This window comes from Poecilia formosa, unplaced genomic scaffold, assembly GCF_000485575.1.
Source record: "Poecilia formosa unplaced genomic scaffold, Poecilia_formosa-5.1.2 Scaffold393, whole genome shotgun sequence".
Taxonomy (NCBI): Eukaryota; Metazoa; Chordata; class Actinopteri; order Cyprinodontiformes; family Poeciliidae; genus Poecilia; species Poecilia formosa.
Genome location: NW_006800332.1, coordinates 88,546 through 110,288, shown reverse-complemented (window position 1 = coordinate 110,288; position 21,743 = coordinate 88,546). Strand labels below are relative to the sequence as shown.

General features: G+C 41.8%; 1 protein-coding gene across 3 annotated transcripts in view; it reads left to right on the top strand.

The window, feature by feature from the left end:
• sik3 (SIK family kinase 3) overlaps window positions 1–19,888 on the top strand; it is a 38,434-nt gene extending 18,546 nt beyond the window's left edge. The window contains exons 4-24 of one of the 3 annotated variants that reach the window (XM_016662866.1): window positions 1,027–1,188; window positions 1,323–1,447; window positions 1,531–1,654; window positions 2,765–2,883; window positions 3,063–3,173; window positions 3,263–3,397; window positions 4,353–4,433; window positions 4,882–4,991; window positions 5,662–5,818; window positions 5,910–6,059; window positions 6,146–6,219; window positions 7,408–7,542; window positions 10,437–10,578; window positions 11,681–11,800; window positions 12,827–12,885; window positions 13,003–13,112; window positions 14,640–14,809; window positions 14,895–15,022; window positions 17,010–17,782; window positions 17,898–18,052; window positions 19,746–19,888. In XM_016662866.1, the coding sequence (XP_016518352.1) occupies window positions 1,027–1,188; window positions 1,323–1,447; window positions 1,531–1,654; window positions 2,765–2,883; window positions 3,063–3,173; window positions 3,263–3,397; window positions 4,353–4,433; window positions 4,882–4,991; window positions 5,662–5,818; window positions 5,910–6,059; window positions 6,146–6,219; window positions 7,408–7,542; window positions 10,437–10,578; window positions 11,681–11,800; window positions 12,827–12,885; window positions 13,003–13,112; window positions 14,640–14,809; window positions 14,895–15,022; window positions 17,010–17,782; window positions 17,898–18,052; window positions 19,746–19,883 (3,278 nt within the window). In that variant the 3' untranslated portion in view covers window positions 19,884–19,888. The remainder of the gene's footprint in view (window positions 1–1,026; window positions 1,189–1,322; window positions 1,448–1,530; window positions 1,655–2,764; window positions 2,884–3,062; window positions 3,174–3,262; window positions 3,398–4,352; window positions 4,434–4,881; window positions 4,992–5,661; window positions 5,819–5,909; window positions 6,060–6,145; window positions 6,220–7,407; window positions 7,543–10,436; window positions 10,579–11,680; window positions 11,801–12,826; window positions 12,886–13,002; window positions 13,113–14,639; window positions 14,810–14,894; window positions 15,023–17,009; window positions 17,783–17,897; window positions 18,053–19,745) is intronic. The other 2 variants (XM_016662867.1, XM_016662868.1) reach the window with 2 other exon arrangements.
• The last annotated feature ends 1,855 nt before the right edge of the window (window positions 19,889–21,743 follow it).

The following is a 21,743-nucleotide window of genomic DNA, read 5'->3' as shown; positions in this document are numbered from 1 at the left end:
CTCCTGAGATTAAGCATGCATTCACACCAGCCCAGATTAGTCTGATTTACTCAAACTCTAGTGTTTATCTAGAAAGTCTGGTTTGTTTGGGAAGGTGTGAATATGCAATCAATCTCTGATGCAAACCAAAAATAAAAAAATTGTGCTCTTCAAAAAAAAAATTTAATTCAGTTTCAGCTGAACTCTGATTCAGCTGAAACGAACTCTGGTGTGGTTCAGATGTATATGTGAAAGCCAAGCAGACTGCTCCAAAACCAGGACACAGACTACAGCACAGGGCATTCTGCTAAAATTCAACCAAAACAAACGCACGAGTCTAGAACTAGCGGAATAAGTTTTACATTTTGTGAAGAAGGAATTTGCACTCAGCTTCTTATTCATAAGTTTTTGTGTCGTTTCCTTCAGTTGTTCTTGGTGCAGTGCTACTATAGGCGAGGCGGTGAACAGATTTTTCAAAGGATTTACTTTGCTTGACACGGTGCAGTGTGAAAGTGAACCGCACCAACTGAAAATATAACAAGTGTTGCAATGCTGGTCCCAAATAGAACCGAGTCTACCAGACTGTCCGGTGTGAAAACACCCTAATTTACTCGTTTGACCAGTTTTATCTGCATTAACGTCTTTTTCTTTAGTGCTTTTATCAGACTTGGAAACCACATTTTTGGCATTTAGCCTTATTTATTAAAGCAAAAATCCTATTTTCACTCTGGTAAAAATATGTACACCGTACAGTGACGTAACCTTCATAGATTGATGCAAGGTGTCAAATCCTTTCTTTAAATCTGTGATGAGATATTTCCTTCTTTGCATTCTGGTAACAGACCTCTCTTAGTTGTTGATGATCATGTAACAAAGTGCATGGATTTGTGTGATCTGGAGCAGGGCATTACGGTCCTGATGCATAAAGCCTATGAGCTGAAACGCTCTGTTCTCGTATTTTATTTATTTGCTCTACTTTTTCCACGACGGCAACAAATGAGTTGTCCTTATGGTGTAAAATGCCCTAACTCTTCCTTGTTCTTACAGACCACCTGGTGGCCCACGGGCGCATGGCAGAAAAGGACGCCAGGAAGAAGTTTAAGCAGATTGTGGCAGCGGTCCACTTCTGTCACTGCCGCAACATCGTCCACAGAGACTTGAAGGCTGAGAATCTGTTACTGGACCACAACCTAAACATTAAAATCGCAGGTTTGTGCATTTCTGCAAAGGGGTTTGTTTGGCAGGCGCATGTTGGCATGTTCTTTTGGATCATTTTCCTGTTTTTATGAAGTCCCTATTTTACAGTACAGTGCTATAATATTTATTGTTCCCTGTGCAATCAGATTTTGGCTTCAGCAACATATTTTCCCGAGGCCAGCTGCTGAAGACGTGGTGTGGCAGCCCTCCCTATGCTGCTCCAGAGCTTTTTGAGGGTAAAGAGTACGACGGACCCAAAGTAGATATATGGGTAAGAGCATGAACTAAAATCTAATGTAAAAATCCAGAATCGATTGAATGTGCTCGCACTTACTTTGTCTTTGTCCTGCACAGAGCTTAGGTGTGGTGTTATATGTGCTGGTGTGTGGCGCCTTACCCTTTGATGGCAGCACTCTCCAAAACTTGCGAGCGCGTGTCCTCAGTGGAAAGTTCCGCATCCCCTTCTTCATGTCCACAGGTAGGGATTTATTTCCACCTGGAGACTGAACAAATGTATAAATAAACGCCAACACACACAATGTTTGTTTTAACAGTAAAAGCACATCACAATATACAATGTCCACCCAAAGCATTCGGTTTCCCTTGAACTTTCACATTATCTTCAATGTTCTTTAATGGCATTTTTTGTGATAGACCGGCATAAAGCAGAGCATGACAAAGATTCAGGGTCCAGGTTTACTCAAGTTCTAAAAGTAAATAATGTTTCAGCAAGTAGAAATGAAAAAAGACAAAAGCTAAGAGACACACTGTCAAATACGGAAAGAAAAGTGGTTATTAGATATTTAGTATAAAAAAGAAAGCTTTTTTAGTTTGTCCCGTTTACTGTGAATACGCATATATAAAATCCTGTGCTTCCTATTTGTGTTCAGTGGCTCGAAGTAGAATTGATGTGTAATTTCAATTGAATTCAGATAACTTCATCATCTACCCAGCTGTCCTGCGAAAGCCTCAAAAGTTTGTTAGAGAATAAACAGCATCACGAAGACCAGGAGACAAAGCAGATACGTTGGGGAGGAGGGAGCTGTGGAGAGGTTTAACCCCTTAACTGTCACCTCCAATTCGGGTATATGTTACCCAACAGGTCCACGTGGATGACGACGTCCTCATGACAGAGGCCACAAGCAGAGTTAGGTTCCACAATATAATGTCAACCTTTAACTATCATCTAAAATTCAATGGCAGAACTGTGAACTTACAGAGCCACATGGCTGCAGAGGTTCATGCTCACAGCTCAACAATGAGCCTAAAACTACAAGGTTTAGAGGAGTCCAGTCCTCAAGAGCAACTTTTAGACGCACACCTGAATCAAATGATTTGCAGAGAAAATGACAGAAGTTTTAGTTTTTCGGCGCAAGACCGGCAGAGACTTTCCCAACATGACTTAATTTTAGGGAAAGATACAAATGATTGACTCGGGGAGGCTAAAAACCAATGAATTCCACCCTTTGACTTATCCTCTAGGTGGCTTAACAGTCATTCAATAATTCTGGAGTCGGTGTGTGTTTTGGTTTCAGCCTCTCTTGTCTCACGTTGGATGGACTCTGTTTGTTTGGTTGTGTCATTACAGACTGTGAGTACTTAATTAGACACATGTTAGTTCTGGAGCCCAGCAGACGGTTGAGTATGGAGCAGATCTGTAAGAACAAGTGGATGAGACAAGGAGACCCAGACCCAGACTTCGACAGGGTGAGACCCTTTTATTAAATATGGAACCAAACATGTTGCACTCAGTGTTTTCTTCCGGACCATATAAACAACCGTCACCGATGATTCAACAATGTTTTGTCGTAACCCAAAAAAACATTTCCTTTGATCCTTCTCTGGAAGAAGCTAATTAGCTCTGCGCTGCCCGTCTCTCCTCTCAGTTGATAGCGGAGTGTGAGCAGGTGAAGACGGAGAGAGAGATAGAGCTAATCAATGAGCAGGTGCTGATGGCCATGTCTGAGATGGGCTTGGACCGAGAGCGCACAATTCAGGTTGGACGCAACTCGCTTACGTTGATGCATCTGGGTTTGTAGCACCGATTTCTGACAGCTAATGCTTGCGCCCTGTTGGTTTATTCCAGTCCCTGCAAACGGATGCATACGATCACTACAGTGCCATCTACAGCCTGCTCGCGGAACGCCTCAAGAAACACAAGACGCTGCGTGTCGCACCGCCCCCGCCACGTTCCATTAGCTATCCTCTAAACGCCGTTCAGGTGAACCATTTTCTGCCTCTCCGTTTGTGTTTTTAAATGCTGATCGCTCGTGATTGCACTCATCTTCCATTCCAGAGGAGACCCAACGGCAACTTCAACGGCTGTTTTAATACTTCTGTAATTCAGGCATTTGATTCTTCTTCCTCTCAAAATGCGTCGATTCACAAACAGATTTAGTGATAAAATCTGAGTATCATAACACCTTTTAGAAATGTTAATCTGACAATGATGGAGACCTGCATTAATATTAAGGACAAGAGAGGAATCCTGCAGATTTTTTTTATTTTTTATTTTGATTATGAAACCACTTTATTGACCACTTTATTGAAAATCTAATGTCAGAATTATGAATGTATTTTCTAATTATTCTGTATAAAATCTTCAATCTAATGAGCTGTTTTGTGAAAGTGAACATAGAGTATGCAAGTCTCTAGTTTTACAAAAGTTAACGTTTCATTTTTATGAATAAAATGTATATTATGGTTTGACTAGAATATTGAAAGTGAATTAATTAGTAGTACCAAACAGACTGGAGAAGAACCACAATTTTTTTTTGTCTTTTATTCATGGATATTTTGTTACTTATTAATTTTTGATGATAAATATGTGTTGTTTCATCTTGGAAGATAAAAGTTCCAAAATGAGGTATTTTGGATTCCCACAGAATATTCCTTCTGTGTGGACACGGAAGGAATATTTCTCTCATCTTTCAGATTTTTTTATTTAAGCAGAAATGGGCTATTTTTATCCTCAAATGTTTCTATGGAAGGCATCAGGGTTTCCATGACTTTGATGGGTTAATCTTATGGTAGTCATATGTTTCCACTGAACGGAGTCCATAGGTTTTAACCCACATCTGTCAATCCCACTGCTCTAAGTAGATTGCGGTGAGTGCTGCACAATGCTCCACATAACCTGTGTGTGTGTGTGTGTGTGTGTGTGTGTCCATGCCCAGCAGACAGACCAACAAGGTAATCCTGTTGGCATGACCGTGCCCCATGTTCAGCTCATCAACCCAGAGAACCAAATTGTAGAGGTGAGTCAACTTTGAACTCTTCGTGGGTTGTTGTCAACATATCTTTGTGAAGGAATCTGAAAGAAGTCAGAGATGAGCTACTTTCACTTTTTTTTTCTTTTTTTTCTCAAAGTCGGACCTGAAGAACTATCGACTTCCTGTCGAGAATTTCTGCTGCTGTTACTTTTGTTTACTATGTCTGTGTTGACTCAGACCCTCCTCTCAGACTGTTATCGGTCACAATCACACACACATGCACACGCAGACATAACACAGAGAAGGTCTGACTCACACGCGCTAAACCAAGAGTGTCAAATTACTGCATTGCAGCAGAGATTTTAATGAAAGACTCGAAGAGGTTTTATATAATTCTAGTGGAATTCATCTGAGTCTGTTTTTGTAGTTTACTTGAGCCACTTGAAGTACAAGCGTGGATTCCTAATATTTAACTGTGTGTGTGTGTGTTTAGACTGATGGTAGCATGGCCCTGGACAGTGATGAAGGGGAGGAGCCGTCTCCAGAGGCGATGGCTCGCTACCTTTCAATGAGGCGGCACACTGTGGGGGTACCAGACCAAAGGTAACGGGTCAACTTTTCTCTCTGATTTTGTTTTCAACCTGTTTCTCTTGTTTGTTTAAAACTTAATACTAAAACTGATATGTAAAAGTTTCGATACCCCTTGAACTTTGTCCCGTTACAACCACAGACTCCTGTGCAGTTCATGTGCGGTATAACCTGTAAAAGGGAAATGTTATGTCTCATTTTACCAACTTGTTTTACAAATAAAAATCTGAAAAGTGTGGCATGCCACCTTTTGAGCCACCCTTACTTGGATGCATCCAAATGAAGCTGTTAAAGAACTATAATGGTTTGGGCTGGATCAAAGAACCACCCAGTCAAAAAAAAAAAAAAAACTTCACAATTTTACTAATTTTTTATTACATTGATGTCTTGACACAATGCATTGGAAGAAATGTGGTGAAATGAAAGGTGTGTGAATATTTTAATGGGATATCATATCTTTTAGAGATTTTCTACCACTGTTTTTTTAGATAATACTGAATGAAATGAACAAAATAAATGAAATTGAAAAACCTTCAACTGTTCATTGAGTCTAATAGAAAAAAAAACTGTGAAAGTCTTGGAAAGCGAGTGTGTTTCTGGACACATGGGGGCAGTTTGGGTTAGTGGGATGGAAACGTAAACATCTGCTGACTAATGTCTGATGATGCACCTGCTTCCATCACAGGACAGAGATGCAGGAAGAACTCCAAAAGCTTCCACCAGGTTTCCCTCGTGGTGTGATCCCTCAACCCACCTTTCCCCAACTTACCCCCACTATGGCCCAAATGCACACTCTCATGCCCACACAGAGCTTGCAGCCTACACAGCAGCTGGAGTACAAGGTACCGTCACCGGGGTTATGCCGGATTGTTTTCGTTTTATGTGCGGGAACCATCATGATTTATTCTCCCTGTGCGACCGCCGATGCCGCAGGAGCAATCGCTGCTGCAGCCGCCTACCCTGCAGCTGCTCAACGGCATGGGGCCCCTGGGCCGAAGAGCTTCCGATGGCGGGGCCAACATCCAGCTGCATGCTCAGCTCCTGAAGAGGCCCCGAGGGCCCTCGCCGCTCGTCACCAGCCCGGTGAGGGTCCGGATCTCTCCGCGTTGTGTGTTTGTCTGCCCGTGTGCCCACGTTGCTTTGACCAGTGAACTCTTTGCCCCTCTCAGCATCCTAACACTGCTGTAGCTCCGGTGGATGAGGAGGGTTCAGATGGAGAGCCAGACCAAGAGGCAGTGCAGAGGTAACCCATGGTGACGGGTTTTTGTGCTAATGGTTTTTGTTATAGAGCTGCTGTCTGAACAGGGAAGTGCTGAAATCTCATGGGGAAAAGTTAGAGATACTGGATCCTTGTTAAAACAAGAATTTAGACCATTTGGAAAACATATCTCGTCTCAGTTTTAGTTAAAGATGAAATAGCTGCATAGAAATGGCTTAAAATATTGCATCCAATCTTCTTTAGGCTTTAAGGCCCCAACATACTTCATCAAAGTGCCAAAAAAGTCTCTCACTGACATGGACGCGCAAAGAAAATTGCATCATTTTATTCGCAGAGAGGCATTAACCTGCCGAACTAAACGTCGTGGTTCATGGTGTCTGCAGAAAGGTTTGCCGTTATTTCCATGATGTTTTTAAAAACAGAATGGAGGGGAACCCTGGTGGGTAGTTGCGTGACGTTTACTAAAGTGGGAGAAATGTCACCCAGGTGGGCTGTGACTGAAAGATGTTTGCAAACTGCGTGCCGACTTTGGATGAAGTATGTTGGAGCCTTAATTATAAAGCAATTTGTGGGATGCTAGGCTGAAAAGTGCGCTAAGGTGTTTCAGCTGCTCCTCTTCAGACCGCAGCTTCTATTCTCCTTGCCGGTGTCCTGGGTTGCTGGGAGTGAGTGCCTTCAGGCTGCTCTGCTTCTTTTCCCCCTCGGGAGGTGGCCACTGTGCTGTGGTGCTTATCCCATCTTTTCCTCTTTCTCCATTGCGCAAGTGCCTTCTGCCGCCGTCCCGAAGCGATTCTGCCATCCGTTCTCTCAAACTCTCTGAGCCAGAGCTTCTTTATCTTTCTCATCTGCGTAAGTGCCAAATGACTCTGTGGACTTCTTTCACCCTTTCTCACACAGCTTTGCTAACTCCTGACGCTTGCCAAAGCGGCGACCGCCTAAAAGAACAAATAGCAACCAGCCCAATCCTTTAATTGGAAGCTGGGTGGTTGTTTGACTCCCATGAAGCCTTAACATCCATCTGTGGTGTCATTTTATTTGATGTTTTCTGATTGGCTAAGATGATATGAATGATGGCACCTATTGGCAGAGGAGGGAAGGGCAGGGCCTTCCCCCGCCCCCATCCCTGTTAGCCAATGAGGACAGAGAGCTGATCAGCGCTGCTTCCTGTCTCCCACCCTCACCCCGTCCTCCTCCCCCCTTCCTGCGGCCCAGGTACCTGGCGAACCGCTCCAAGCGGCACACGACGCACGTGCTCCCAAGCACATCGCATGGCGAGCCCTCGACAGAGTCACAGCGGCCCCAGGGCCCCCGCCAGAGGGCCGGCTGGGTGCCTGACACATACGCCCGGTGAGGGGACACGCCCACTCTGAGCTGAATACACACCAACACACTCCCACGCACAGAGCACTCTGGTTTTTCACGCAGTCACGTGGATGAGAGAAGCATCAGGCGAAGGATGTTCCTTCCAGGCAGGGCCATAGATACAGATGCTCCCGTCACAGCTGTGTTGTTGTAAAGGTCGAACCTGCGCTGCTGATTTTTTACCTGATTCTGAACTTTGTAGCCTTCTGGCTGCTAGCAGACGTTAATTATTTATATTGGCAGTAGAAGCAATATTTTATAATAGAACAGATGTTCTATGTTATCCTAAAATGAGTACAAACTTCACATTTTTCATCACAAACTGTAGAGAGCAGTCTGTTTTCTATGCATTAGGGCTGGAACTAACAATTATTTTAGTAAATGATTCTTCTGACAATTAATAGAAATAAAAAATGTTCACACTCTGCAGATTTTTAATTTAACTCAGTGGTTCTTAACCTTTTTTGAGCTACTGAACCCACCAGTTTCATATGTGCATTCACTGAACCCTTCTGTGGTGATAAATAAAATATGATTCCCCCCCCCCCCCAAATTCAAGACATAGGGTTGACCCAACTAGAATCAAGTTGGGTCACCCCAAGATCACTAAGTCTTCTTAAAAGGTAGAGTCCCTGAGAACAGTTCTTCAAAATATAGTCAGTGTTTTCAGCAAAGTTGAGCTGACTGTCCAGGAACGACCCAAGGTATTTAAAATTTGCCACAGTTTCAACAGGTTGGCCATTGAGAGAAACTAGAACCACTTTAAGGTCTTGTTTAGATCATTTAATTATCTCTACATTCTTAAGAGAATGAAAAATTAATAATAAATAATAAGGACTTTGCGGTATTCTGATTTAGTAATCTAATTATATTAGTTGTGTTACCACCCCCACGCCACTAGAGGCAGTAGCAACCCCGAAAAGATGCGACTAAGGAGCAGATTTAGAAGTACACCGAAAGCTACAGAATTTGGGAAAAAAGGTGAACTTTGCTGAAGTAATTAAAGACACAAGTTCAAAGCCACGCTGAGAGTGGAACTTCTTCAATCAGTGCTCCTCCGCAACACTGATTGGCTAAGCAATGTAACGTGATCCTCTGCAGCAAGTGATGGCGAAGCGGGGCGTCATCACGACTTTACACATGTGTGTCTTTACCTCCGCGGCAGAGGCTCCGCCGAACCCCTGAGACCGACTCATCGAACCCCTGGGGTTCGACCCAACCCAGGTTACGAACCACTGATTTAACTGCTTGAGCCTTTTTTATGCAAAATTGCAAATATATTAAATTATGCAACCAGTTACATTTTTTCGTAAATAAGAAAAGTTTTTTGTTGCCAAAAATGCTGAAATAGCATTCCTGTAGTGCACATGTTTTAATCTTTTTGTGCTTAATATGTAAATATGTTTTGTGTAGTTTTGACTTAACTATAGTATAGACTCAACTTATCTTTTTGAGTCTGTATTCTCCAGTTAATGATTGTTTTATTACTAAGTTAGTTGACAATTATTTCTAGAATCAGTTTATAACAATCAGATTAATCATTTCAGCTCTACTTCATGCACTGACTAAATGACTGTAACATAAGAACTGAAACTGAGAAGCTGAACCAGCTCATTTAAAACGACAGGCTCCACCCACTTTTCATTACACTTGCCTGAATCCCTACCAATCAGGAAACTAATGACAGTAAATAGTGAGGGGAGGCAACATAACATGGAAACCTTTAACAGAGTGGAATATTTACTTTTATTCATTTAATTATTGAATTAGAGAGGAGGCTTTTACCAGAAAACGTTTACCGTAAAAATCAACTTAAAGGATTGTTTTGAGTGAAACATTATTTATGAAAAATACATTTTATACATTTATTTTTGGATACTTTTTGCTGTTTGATAGCGAAACATTTTATTAAATGACTGAACAAAAAAGATTAATAGTCATTTATGTCATTTGTGTCCTTTTGTTTTATGCAAATATGGAAACAAAACATTTTAAGCCTTTTATAATACCATAAGTTTAAACTCACTGCTCAGTTCTATTTCTTTTTGTTTCCCACCTATACTGTATTATGTGTGTAAGAGCCACAGGTTGCACTAAGTCGTCTGTAAGATTTCCAGAAGTTTCCCAAAACTCCCAGATTCAGCATATTCTGTGAAAGACATCGGTGGAAAGCTCTGAAAGATAAAAGAGCAAATTTCTGTCAAAATGAGTCTCTGCTGAAGTCTTCCTCTGACTTGAACTTGTAATGAATAGCCAGCACATCTTTCAAGAAATAGTTTGTCTTTAAATCCACATTTAATGTCTTCTTCCCCTCAGCAAAGACACCCACAACAGAGAGTGTGTTTTTATATGATGTATACTGACTGGATATAGATTAGATTTTTATTTTATTTTTTTTACGCTTTCAACAAGCTGGACATTGATTAAGCTGAAATTCTCAACAGTTTATTGGTGCATTTTTGGATACAAACCTTGTAAATAATGATAGAAAAAGTGAAAGTTTACAGTAGTTCTTCGCGTGTCCAATGTTAATCGAAAAAACCCCAAAAAACTTTCTGTTTATTATTACAAACCCTCACCGGTCACTATTTATATGACAAAGAAAATCATTTACATAAAACCTTTACCTGTTTAGTTTTTAAATCTATCAATTCTGGGAATTCCGAAGTATTTTTGCACATTTTTACTGCATTATGACAACTGGAAGCAAATGTTGAAAGATCTGACTTGTGTGTTTCTGCGTCTCTGACTGAATGTGTCTGTGTGTGTCACTGTGCCTGTGTTATGTCGTGTCACCTTTTACGTGGGGGTGTGTGTGTGCGTGTATGCGCACATCTGTTTGTGTGTGTGTGCTCCCTGCGGCTCCCACTTTTTTTCAGATCCACCTATAAGGACTGTAACACCCTCCACCTCCCCATGGAGCGCTTCTCTCCTGTCAGACGATTCTCTGATGGCGCCGCTTCCATCCAGGCCTTCAAGGCTCACCTGGAGAACAGCAGCCTCATTAAGCAGCTCAAGCAGGTGCGTCACTTGATTTGATGAGAGGAGGTGGGGGTCAAACTGAATTTACCAAACTCGTGAATCTTCATTTTTCTCAACATCACTGTTTATTATAAAATGACATCATTTTTTATTGATTTCAGTTTTTCCTTCTTTTTTTTTATTTTTTTTTACTTAGAGTGTTGCTTTGATTCTTTAATGTATGTTTGAGAAATCCTTGAATTTCCCATGGCAACCATTCAGACGTTTCAAATTAAACAAATCAGTCATTTCCACATGCACACGTCATGAGGAGTTGCAGGTAAGACATGCTGAGGCTCAGACTCTGGTTAATGGTAGGAATGGAGCAGGATCATGTTGTCACAGCAAAGCATATAAACAAAGAACCTTTGTAATCTATAGAGGCCATTTATCTAACAGGATTGCCCCTGTCTGATATTTTTGTTCTTTTCTCTGCTCCGCTCACTCTTGTGGCCTTATTGGGATCGTGACACTCAGCAGTATTTGGAAAAGATTAGATCAGGCCGAGGCTCTGACCTGGGAAAACCCGCAAGCTGCTTTCTGAGACATTACATCATCCGCAGTGAACCCGCAGTAGGATTACATCTCAGGGACATAGGCAGGGAAAGGGATAATCATCATGGTGGCAGCAGGTGCGCCATCTTTGGCCTGTACTGATGTGCTGGGATTATCATTACTCAAGTGTCCCAGGGGTTAATAGGGCTAGAGGACAGGGTTACGTTAACTCCTCCTTTAGCCAACTAGAGGGTCATGTGCTCAATATGCAGATTGTAGGGCAGAGTCAGGTTAAGACGTTGCAGAAGACTGTTTTCACGCACATAAACCGCAGTTTTAAGTATCAAAATCCAGATATTAGCTTCATTTGAGTCCACAGTCGTGACTTTTACCGCGTTTCGATTAAACGTTGCATATTATAAAGTGGTGCTGCCTTTAAAAAAAAAAAAAAAAAAAAAAAAAAAAACTTCCCAAAATCTGCGTACAATCACAATCCCTCAAGCCAGCCTGGCAATGGTTCATCAAGGTGACAGCAAACCTTTCTGGAATCTGCACCGTCTGTTCTGGGATTAATATAAAATATTTCTCATGTCTGCGTATGAAATAGGAGTGTGAGCAGCTCCAGAAGAAGTATGCTGCCCAGCAGGATGAACGCTTCCTTGAGCACACCCAGCAGCAGCACATCCTGTACCAGCAAGAGCAACAAATCCTTCACCAGCAAATCCAGGTATCTGTTGATCACATTAAATATTCTGATTTAGTTCACAAAGTAACACCAAGATGCAGCAATAAAGCCAGAAGCTCCGTGAGGGAATAGTTCAAGCAATTTCCCACTGACTGAGCTACATCGAAACGTCTCAGCGCTACAAACAGATGGCTTTTGTTTGATAATGTAGGTTTTTATGTACGATTTCAGAAGACATGAAGCCTAATATGTTCTGTGTTTTTTTTTATTTTTTATGTTGTAATCAGACATTTAAATATATTGAAATTTCAGTTGACAAACAATCAGATACTGGACCATTGAATTAGAGTTGGGTAATGAATCAGTAATGTCTTGCATGTGTGTAATCAATATCAATAGAATATTCAATAATTTTGTATATATTTATATATACGCAGCTTTTTCACGGCCAGATAGCCATCAGCTTACTCACTCTTTGGTTACCTAGCAACAACCTGTTGAGTAATTTGCGCAGCAGCAGTTTCTGGTTTCACCACCTCACAACCGTCTAAAAATAATAAAAACAGGTCACATCAGTTTGGCAGTATTTCAGATATTTAAAAGAAAAAAAAAGAGTCAAGAATTATCTATCAACTGATATATGACCTTTATATCATGAATTATTTAGCCATGTTGTCCAGCCCTGCATTGAATTCACCAAACAGTTTTTTTTTTTTAAGTTATGACCTTTAAAGCAGGGTTAGAATATGAAACCATATTCTTAGCTTTGGACATTCAGCCCTGTTCAGTCCATCATCTTAAAATAGAAAGGCAGGACACAACAGCTAACCTGACACCATTAGTAGTGGCAGCGGTTGCTTTGGAGGAGCTGCAGAATTCAGCATTCGAATGTAGGAATTTGTCGACTATGTTGCTTTTTTGGGGCGAACAGCAAATCGAAGACGCTTTTTGAAAGAAATCTAATCAAAGTCCCATTTGTTGCTTGGACAGAAAGGACAGAAAACCAAAATGTAACTCACTGTAAGACGCTATGTAGGTGACATATTTTGTTTTGCGTTTCGCCAACAGGGTCTGTCTTTAGGCCATGGAGAGAGCCAGCCCAGTCACTTAACCCACCAGCTCCAGAGGTGAACAAACACACATTACTCATCAGCTATTGAACGGTGAACAATGATGCTGTGATGCAGCAATATCGACTGAAGTGTTACATCACTGCTGTCTCTTCCTGGCCCGTCCTCCCTCAGGTTGCACATCCAGCCCTCCAGCCCTCCGCCAACACATCCCAGCAACCACCTCTTCAGACAGCCCAATCAGAGTTCTCCGCCTGGCTCTGCAGGCCTAATGCAAGGGCATGGTTAGTAATGGGGCTTTTTTTTGGTTGTATTTTTTTGGGGGGGTTTGACACAAAAATTTGGTGTAGGTGCAGTGACTAAGCAGAAATGCTGCGATGCACTGCAGATCACTTACGAGAGCCAGAGGACTGGCCGATTTAACGTTCCACTGTTCTGCTTTAACTGTCCTGTTATATTTTAGCCGTGCATCTATTATTCATGGGTAATTACCCTTTAGGCAATTACATTCTGTTTGTTTTTTAAAACATTAATTAGAAGTAGGATTAAAATGAGGTGGGATGCATCAAGGTTTTCAACTTTTTATTGTCCTTCTGTAAACACTTTCGTGTGGTAATTCTTCACATTATCATTAGTAATGCATGAGGCATGAAGGCAAAGCTTTTGCTTACTGGATAAAATTTTCAAACTGGCAAAACAGGCAAGAAAACACTAGATGTTAACGCATAATCTTATGCCAATGTTGAAATTATATTCCAGTGCTATGGTTTCAGTCTTCATGAGAACATTCTGTTACATTACGTGGGGAGACAAATATCTCGGATAATCAAAAGTTCTTCTTCAACATGCCCTGGGTATATTTCGTCTTCTTGAAATAATAATAAATAAAAAAAAAACATTAAAAGCTTATTTTTATCACCATTTGCACCACTTTCCCTACTTAGTTGTCTCCAGAAACTAAGGAAAAAGATATCTGATATTTGGAAGCACTCTGTGGAAAGCCCATTCTGCTCAATAAGAACTGCTTTTTTAAAGAAATAGTCAATAAAGTAACAGAACAAAATCAGGAGTCACTTGGCTAGATGTAATTTACAGAACGTACAGGAGTGCAGCAGCACTTTCTTCTCATTGTGTTTGCTGAGTGTTCATATATAACATGGCAGAGGCTGCTGGTCTCATTTTCCTTTACTGTTAACAGGTGATTTACTCATGAAGGCTTAGCTGCAGCACTGTAATGTAACGTAGCTGTAAAGATGTTAATCTTAGGTCACAGGTGGCCCCTTCACTGAGTGTTTGTCTCTTTGCATACGGCAGGCCATTTTAACATCAAATTGCTTCAGTTGACTATCCGGACTATATTTTAATTACATTCCTGATATCTAAAACTAGGTTTTGGCTGGACACAACTACCATTTTGACAATCCTGAATGGTTATTTAAGGTATCTGCATTCACATTCTGACTAGTATGAAGAACAGCTCAAGATATCTTCAAATGCATTCTGACAAGTCAAATTCTTTTCATGATATCTTGAATTATATCACCAAGTTCATCACTTAAAGGGTCTGACATCCATAAATGCAATTCAAGATATCACAGATGTAACTATGTCTTGTCGATCAATATTCTGCTTTTCTAGAACTGACCAAACAGTTACCTGCAGGATTTTAGATATCCTTAAAACTACACAACAACCATGAGCTTGTTGTGTAGTTTTAAGATTTTAAGTTTTCTTGTGCTAAACTATGATTTTTAATCTTACTGACAATGTCAGATGAGCTCAGACGGTGCTTTTGTTCTCCCCTCTCTCAGGGGCTCAGTCATCGGTGCAGTACCAACACGGTGCTCCAGCGCTGTACCAGGGACAAAGTGGCAGCCCGCCCCCCACCGGCCTGCCTCGAGTCACTCTCCCAGCCAATCCGCAGACAGCACCCGGCCGCCCCGCCGTCCCACTGGCGCCGGGCGTACCGCAACAGCAGCAGGTATCTACTACCAACAGCCAAACCAGTCACTGAAGGTTGAGTTCAGTGTGTGGGGAGGCCTCACTCTCTGCTGCTGCTGCTGCAGGTGACCATTCAGGTGCAGGATGTGGAGCTGGGAGGAGGGGCACAGAGACCAGGCAGCTTCCTGTCCACACCGGGCGGACACAGAGTCCTCGGGAAGCAGCTCAGCGCAGACAACGCCGAGACGCACAGGTGACCCCTCTGAACAGCCAGTCAGCGCGCCCCCTGGTGGCTACCAACATTACCCAATGGACTGTTACAGTGTCTTCTTCTGCAGCCTTACAGTTTTTTTTTTATTATTATTATTTTCTTTGAGACAGATCTGATTGTTAAAAAAAATGTAATTACTCTTTGTTCTTTTATGAATTTAATGACTTTCTTTTTTTTTTTCTTGGTTATTGACATTGTGGACACAGTTACTGTGTTTTTTTGTTTTTTTTTTTATACTTGGATTTTAACGTTTGAAGCATCCATCATGTTTCTCGGAGGTTTTAAGATGTGTGTATGCGAGAATGAGCATCATGTTTGTTACCATTTTTTAAAAAAAACAAAGATGCATGTAAATCTTCATCATCATTGATTGCTGAGAGATCATCAACTAACTCTCCACATCAGTGTGTCTGGGTGAGTGTTCAGATATGAGTGTGACCTAACCAGTGGATTAGATCAGTCACCTTGTGAGCCCCTTAAACTCTCTATTATTGTCAGGACCGTCTTCACTGAGAGACTGTATTGCCCAGTTAAAATGTTGGCTTTGTTTCTATACTCCTCAGTGAAAACGTGTACACTGGCCAGACCGAAGTGTTTGCTAGGCTGTGTGTGTTGAAGTTTTATAGATTATTGTAAATGGTTTCCACTAGGCATGGGCCAGTTGCAAATCCCAAGGTCTTAAACAGATACTGTTTTAAGATGTTACTTTTTTTTTTTGTCATACTGTCCCTATGGTTTAAAAACCTATTAAAGAAATGCCAGAGAATATACCAATGTGAGTTTTCTCCTGCCACGTGGAGCAGAGAGCATCACAGCGCTGCACACTGCCAATCAACTGGCTGAAAGAAGCCAACGTCACTTTTCTCTTACTCACATGAAAGACAGATTCTGCCTGAACTAAAATCTGGTACACACCCAAACATTTAACTAGCTATTATCAGCTTTAATGCTACCAGTGTTTAATGCTGTATCAAACCAGACAGGCTAAAATGGAAAACGATAGCATCATTCTTACATTGAGTAATTGAAGTCGCTTTAAAGAAAAATGGAGTAGAGAAAATTAAATGGAGTGAATTCAAAGAAAAATAAAGTAATTTAAATTAAAATTTAAAACAAAACAAAAAAAAGGTTAAGACATGAAGTGATTAAACAGTTTTTGACTTTTAAAAAGTGAAACGGTAAATGGCATCCACGGTTCGTTTGGAAAGTCACAAGGTTTTCACTGAGTTGACTCGGAAGCTGAGGATGAGACGTGGCTTACGTCCGACAATCAAATGTACTGAGGTGAAAATCTTGTGCACACTGCTTCAGTCACTGCAGTGGTTTGTGGTGAGGGAGTAACGCAGAAATATAAAGTGATATTAAGAGATGTAGTGGAGCATAATCTGGGCCAGGGAGAGCCTGTAGATGCTAAATAAAAGTGGTTCAAAAGGTTCCCCCACCTGTCATTTTTGTTTGCACTGATTCATCACTTTTCAGGTCACTCAAAAACGCTTTACATGAGATGAGTCATTCTCATTCACGCAACCATTCAAATGCTGATGATGGCAAGCTACTGGATGATAGCCACAGCTGCTGGGACATGATTACCAAAGGATGCAAAAATGGTGCCAGTCTGCCAAATAAAAGTTGAGCCAAGCTCCTGTTGATTGCTGATAATTATCAGTATTAGATTTTTTTTTCAGCAACATTCAAGATTTTCTTTTTTTTTTCTTTTTTTTTTTAATAAAAGCAATTAAATCATTGTGTTGATATTGTAAAACTGGGGTATTTTTTTATGTAAAATGCAAATTCAAAAATACTTTATTGATCCTCAAAGGGAAATTAAAGATGAACTGAAACTAAATAAGTCTAGAAATAAAAACCAATGAGAATGTGATGCTGACCCATGCCTTGTGTCCATTCTGTGTGAAAACTTTACAATGTTGTTGTTTGTCGCTAACCTTCCTGTTCCTTCCTTCCTGTTCAGCCGCAGCCTCGGCCGTTTCACCTCCGCCTACGACCAGGCCCATTTCAATCCGCACCTCTTCTCCGGCGACGCTGCCTCTCGGGGCGCCTCCGGAGTCGTCGGCTCCTACAACCCCTACCTGCAGGCTGCCTCCCTGAAAGTCCCCGGCCTGGAGGGCTACCAGAGCGGGGCTGTGGGGACCGGCAGCTACGGGACCCCCTCCACACTACAGCAGGCCCTGCTCTCCCCGACTCCTTTGGACTACCGCCCCCCGCAGCAGCACGTCACCCCCACCCTGCAGGGCCTCCTGTCTCCTCGGCATTCTCTAACGGGCCACGCGGACCCCAGGTTGCCACCGCAGGACTTGGCTGCCCTCCTGAAGAGACAGAACCTCCGGCAGTGCCCTGCGCCCCAAACCCCGCCCAGCGGTGCAGCACAGGAGTTTGGAGAAATGCTGCTCCTCCGCCAGCTGAGCCCGGGAGACACCCTGGAGCCCCCCGTGGCTCAGCCTGCCTCAGGGGGTCAACACTACCACCATCTCCTCCAAATACAGCCCCCAGAGGTCCAGCAGCAGCCGCAGCACGTGACGCAGGCGCCGTGTCCCAGTTTACCACACTCGGAGAGCATGGAAGAGGACGAGGCCCCTGCTGGATACCACCACCCGCATGAAGGCCTGCTGGCTAAGGCAGGAGACGCACATGAGCTCCTGGGGGCCCCCCGCGGTGGCACCCCACCTTACAACTCCCCTACACACAGGCACGGTGCTTACATAAGGAGTCCCCCTGCTTCAAGAGGTCAGACTGGTTCTTCAAAAGCGACATCTGTTCAATCAACAATTCAACTCTTAAACAAGTGGCAGTTTTCTCCTTTGTGTCAACAATGTCTTCATATGACCTCTTCTCGTTTTAGAATCTGAGCATGTAGAGTGCCGGCCCCAAGGACAGGCCATGGAAGTGCCTGATCACAACGGGCTGAACTATCAGCGAGGCCCTCAAAGCGAAGTGTACAGATCTAGAGGGCAGCTACAGCGTCACCACACCATTCAGACCTGTGATGATGCCTACGTGAGTGAACTTCCGCTCAGGTTCCTCCGGTTGCATCGGAAACAAACCAATTTGTTTTGTTCTTTTTGGTGAAGATGTGCTAAACCTCTTAAGATAAATGTGCTTCTATTTTAAGATGCATAATTTTACACTGAAGCATTTTCGAAACTGTAGCCTCTTATACAGATTCATGCAGTGTTATGAAAAAATATTTAAAATTCACAAGCACCCCTGCTGCCAACCCCTATTAGGACTCCATTTACTGTCAATTAGTTTTGTCCTTTCACTTTGTCTATGTAGTTTCTAGTCCAGATATCATAGTTTTGTTTTATAGGAACTTGTTTTAACTTAATTTATTAATATTAATTAAAAAGTAGTTCCACTGGCTTATTACTTCACTCATAACATGTGAAAAATGTCTTGTTTTAAGTGTAAACAAGCTAGTGAAACTAGTACATTTCGTCAACAAAAAGGGATTACTGACTTTGAAAGCTCTGAAGCTGAAAAGTTACTTATATGTCAGTTTTGTCTGATTCCAAGTGTACTAAGATATTTTTGCAAGTAACTAGTCAAGGATATGTGGTAAGATTTAGTCTTTTCATTATTTTAACAAGCTTGGAGCTAAAAGAGAGATGGATCTTTTCATTTCTCTTCACACAACCCATCCAGATGCTCCTGATTCCTCTCTTCAAGCTCACCAAAAGAGAAATGCAGGATTTAGGTCTGGAGACTGTGATGGTTGATTTATGAGTTGATTTGGTCTTTTTTTTTTGGGGGGGGGATTATTCTCTTTAAAAGCCCCATTTCCAGTCAGAATCTAAATGGATTTGATTTATAATTTGTGGAAGAGAAACAGGCCTGTAGCGTCATTGATTTTCTGACTTAAAAAAGTGAAATTTGAATAAGAGAAATGTTTTAGAAGAAAACAAACAGTAAATCACAGATGGCACAAATCTTGCCACCATTATTTCCCAAAATGTACAAAAATTTATAGTAGGCTACTGCAGTAATAGAGGGATTTATTTCACTCTAATATTAACCAGCAAATTTCTCCATATATGCAGCTCCTCACTGCAAAATTGTTTTAAAACTTGTTTTTAGGAGGGTCAACTAATGATGTTTTTTTTGTGATAAGATCTGTTTTTTTAGCAGATCATAATTTAATTAGTGCTGCATACATATTATTTTCTCACTTACGCTGAGAGAATTAGCAAAGGGATTCATGATTTGTGAGCGATGTCATGTAAATAAGTTGGCAGGAACAGTCTCCCTCTGTGTGGTTCGTTAGAAGTGCTGCGGTGCACGTCCGACTGTTTGCGGCTCGTCTTCTTTGTAAATCTCGCAGCGAGCCAACTTTACTGAAGAATGCCCGGGAGGAAGAAATTAAATATGCAAATCGAGTCAGACTTTATATGTATAATTAGCAGAAAAGAGTGAAACATAATCAGAACTTCTTCGCTCGCTAAGAAATTTGCTGCTGTTTTGTCTCTCTGACTGTATTTTCCGGCAATAGCTCACAGAATCACCTTTATGTCGTCGTTGTTTCTCGTCTGTTTGGCACCTTCTCTCTTATTAAACCTAATGGAAGCAAATCCTTAGCTTTCCTAGTTCTCCACATCAACTGTGATGGACTATTTTTGTCTTATCTATATAAGAAAAAACATGTTAAATTATCTTTCCGCTTCTTAATCTCTCGTTCCCTCTTTCTGCTCAGGATCAGGCAGATCCCATGTCTGGTATGAGCCTCTTGGCAGGAAAGGCGCTCAGCTCGGCTCGCATGTCCGACATTCTCAGCCAGACGTCTCTGACTGGAAGCCAACAGCTTCACCAGCGAGAGGAGTCAGGTCGGTAGAGGAGCAAACACTTCCAGCNTATAATGGTAACTGTTTCTGTCTGTTCAGTCCATAAACTAAGCCTGGGATACAAAAAATGTATTGAAGATGTCATTAGCAGAGACAAATGGTTCTACAGAGTCAACAAGCAGCATTCTGGAGGACAGTGACACTAATTTAAGTGAAGTTGCTCAATTTAATTTATTAAAAGTTATTGGGGTGGTTTTTGTCACTACGAGTAAATGTAGATACATGTATCTGCTTAATTTGTGATGGTATCTGGATTCACGGTGAATATTAACTAAACCACATAAAATGTGGCTAAATAGCCGATGTTAATATAATTGTAATTTCACGGATAAAAATAGTACATGACCGATTTATTTAATGTTGTCGGTCAAGATAACAGATAACAAAAAAAGTCTAGCGCGACCTGCCACCCTGACACCAACTCACACACATCTTTATTCAGTCTTACTTGTAAATCGATTTTTCTTTTCTTGGATGTTTTGATGTTAGCTTGTAGACATCTCAGTTTTATTCGCTGGGAAAATCAATAAGCAGCTTGAGGTGACTCTGCTGCTCTCTAGTGGCGAGAAGCCGTAATGTTGGCTGGTAACAATCGGAATGCATTGTGGGAGATGTAGTTTGTAGTCAATTCGTGCTCAAAACCTATTTTAAATCAATCATGGGCCTATAAAATGCTGGGGGGGCCACATAAAATGACATGGCGGGCCACATGTGGCCCGCGGGCATTGAGTTTGACACATGTGCTTTAAACGTTTCAGTTTTTGTCTCGTTAGTGTGGGCTTCTCACACTAATGTAGCAGACAATTGTGGAGTCAAAAGAAAACCAACAAGCTTTTCAAATCAATCTCAGTTGTTTTGATCCTTAAGTAAATTTTCTGAAAAGGAAAAAAAAAAAGAAAAACACCTTTTGCTACAGCTACAACTGACTGTGTGTGTAGTTCAGGGTAGAGTTAGCCTCAAGTCTTTCATAGCATTTTTTTTTTTTTTTTTTTTACAACTCTGACCAGCTTCCCTGTCACTGCAGAAGAAAGGCATCTCCACAGTATGATGATGTCACCTCTGTGTTTCACCATGGCGACAGGGACAAAAGTTGAACTTTTCTCTCATTTGACCAGAGAATCTTCTTCCATAGTTGGTTTTGCTTTTTAGATGATAGTGAACATAGCAAAATTTGATTTCTAACAACTTTCAATTTGCCATACAGGTTACATATTGAGATTATATCTGGCTACTAGCCATATTTACTCTGACTTCTAGAGGCATGGAATCTACGGGTATCGGAGTAAACGGGGCTGAAGATGAATACATCAGCTTTTATCAGGGGTTACAAACTAAAAACTTTCCTTTTTTCTGCCTCATATTAAATATCCAAATAAAACACCACAGGAGTTTGATTGTAACGTATAAAACAGAGTTTTTGAGCTGGAGTGAATAATCAGTGCAGCTCTTTATTATTCCTGTCAAAGCTCCAAGATTTCAGCTGCACATGTTTCCTCCAGTTTATGGTGGGATTTTGAATGACAGTTTCTGTCTTTTGTCCCTCTGTCTTCCCGTAGGAGCCCCGTGTGCGTGGTCCATATCAGCCACCCTGAGTTGTTGACTTGAGTTGAGCAGCATCACGCCAAACCACCGCTGTCTGTCCAAGCAGGGGGCGCTCTGTGTCCATCTGTCTGTTTCCATCTGTCCCTTCGGAGGGAGGGAGTGGGCGGGTTGGGCCAGAGGTGGGGTCCTTGGGGTTCAAAGGTCAAAGTGCCAGCATTTTCTACACAGACATCCAGCATTGTTCTGTTGCAGGTCGTCTCCTCTTCTCACCTCTCATCTTGGGTAGCTGGAGGTCTCGCTCTCTCCCC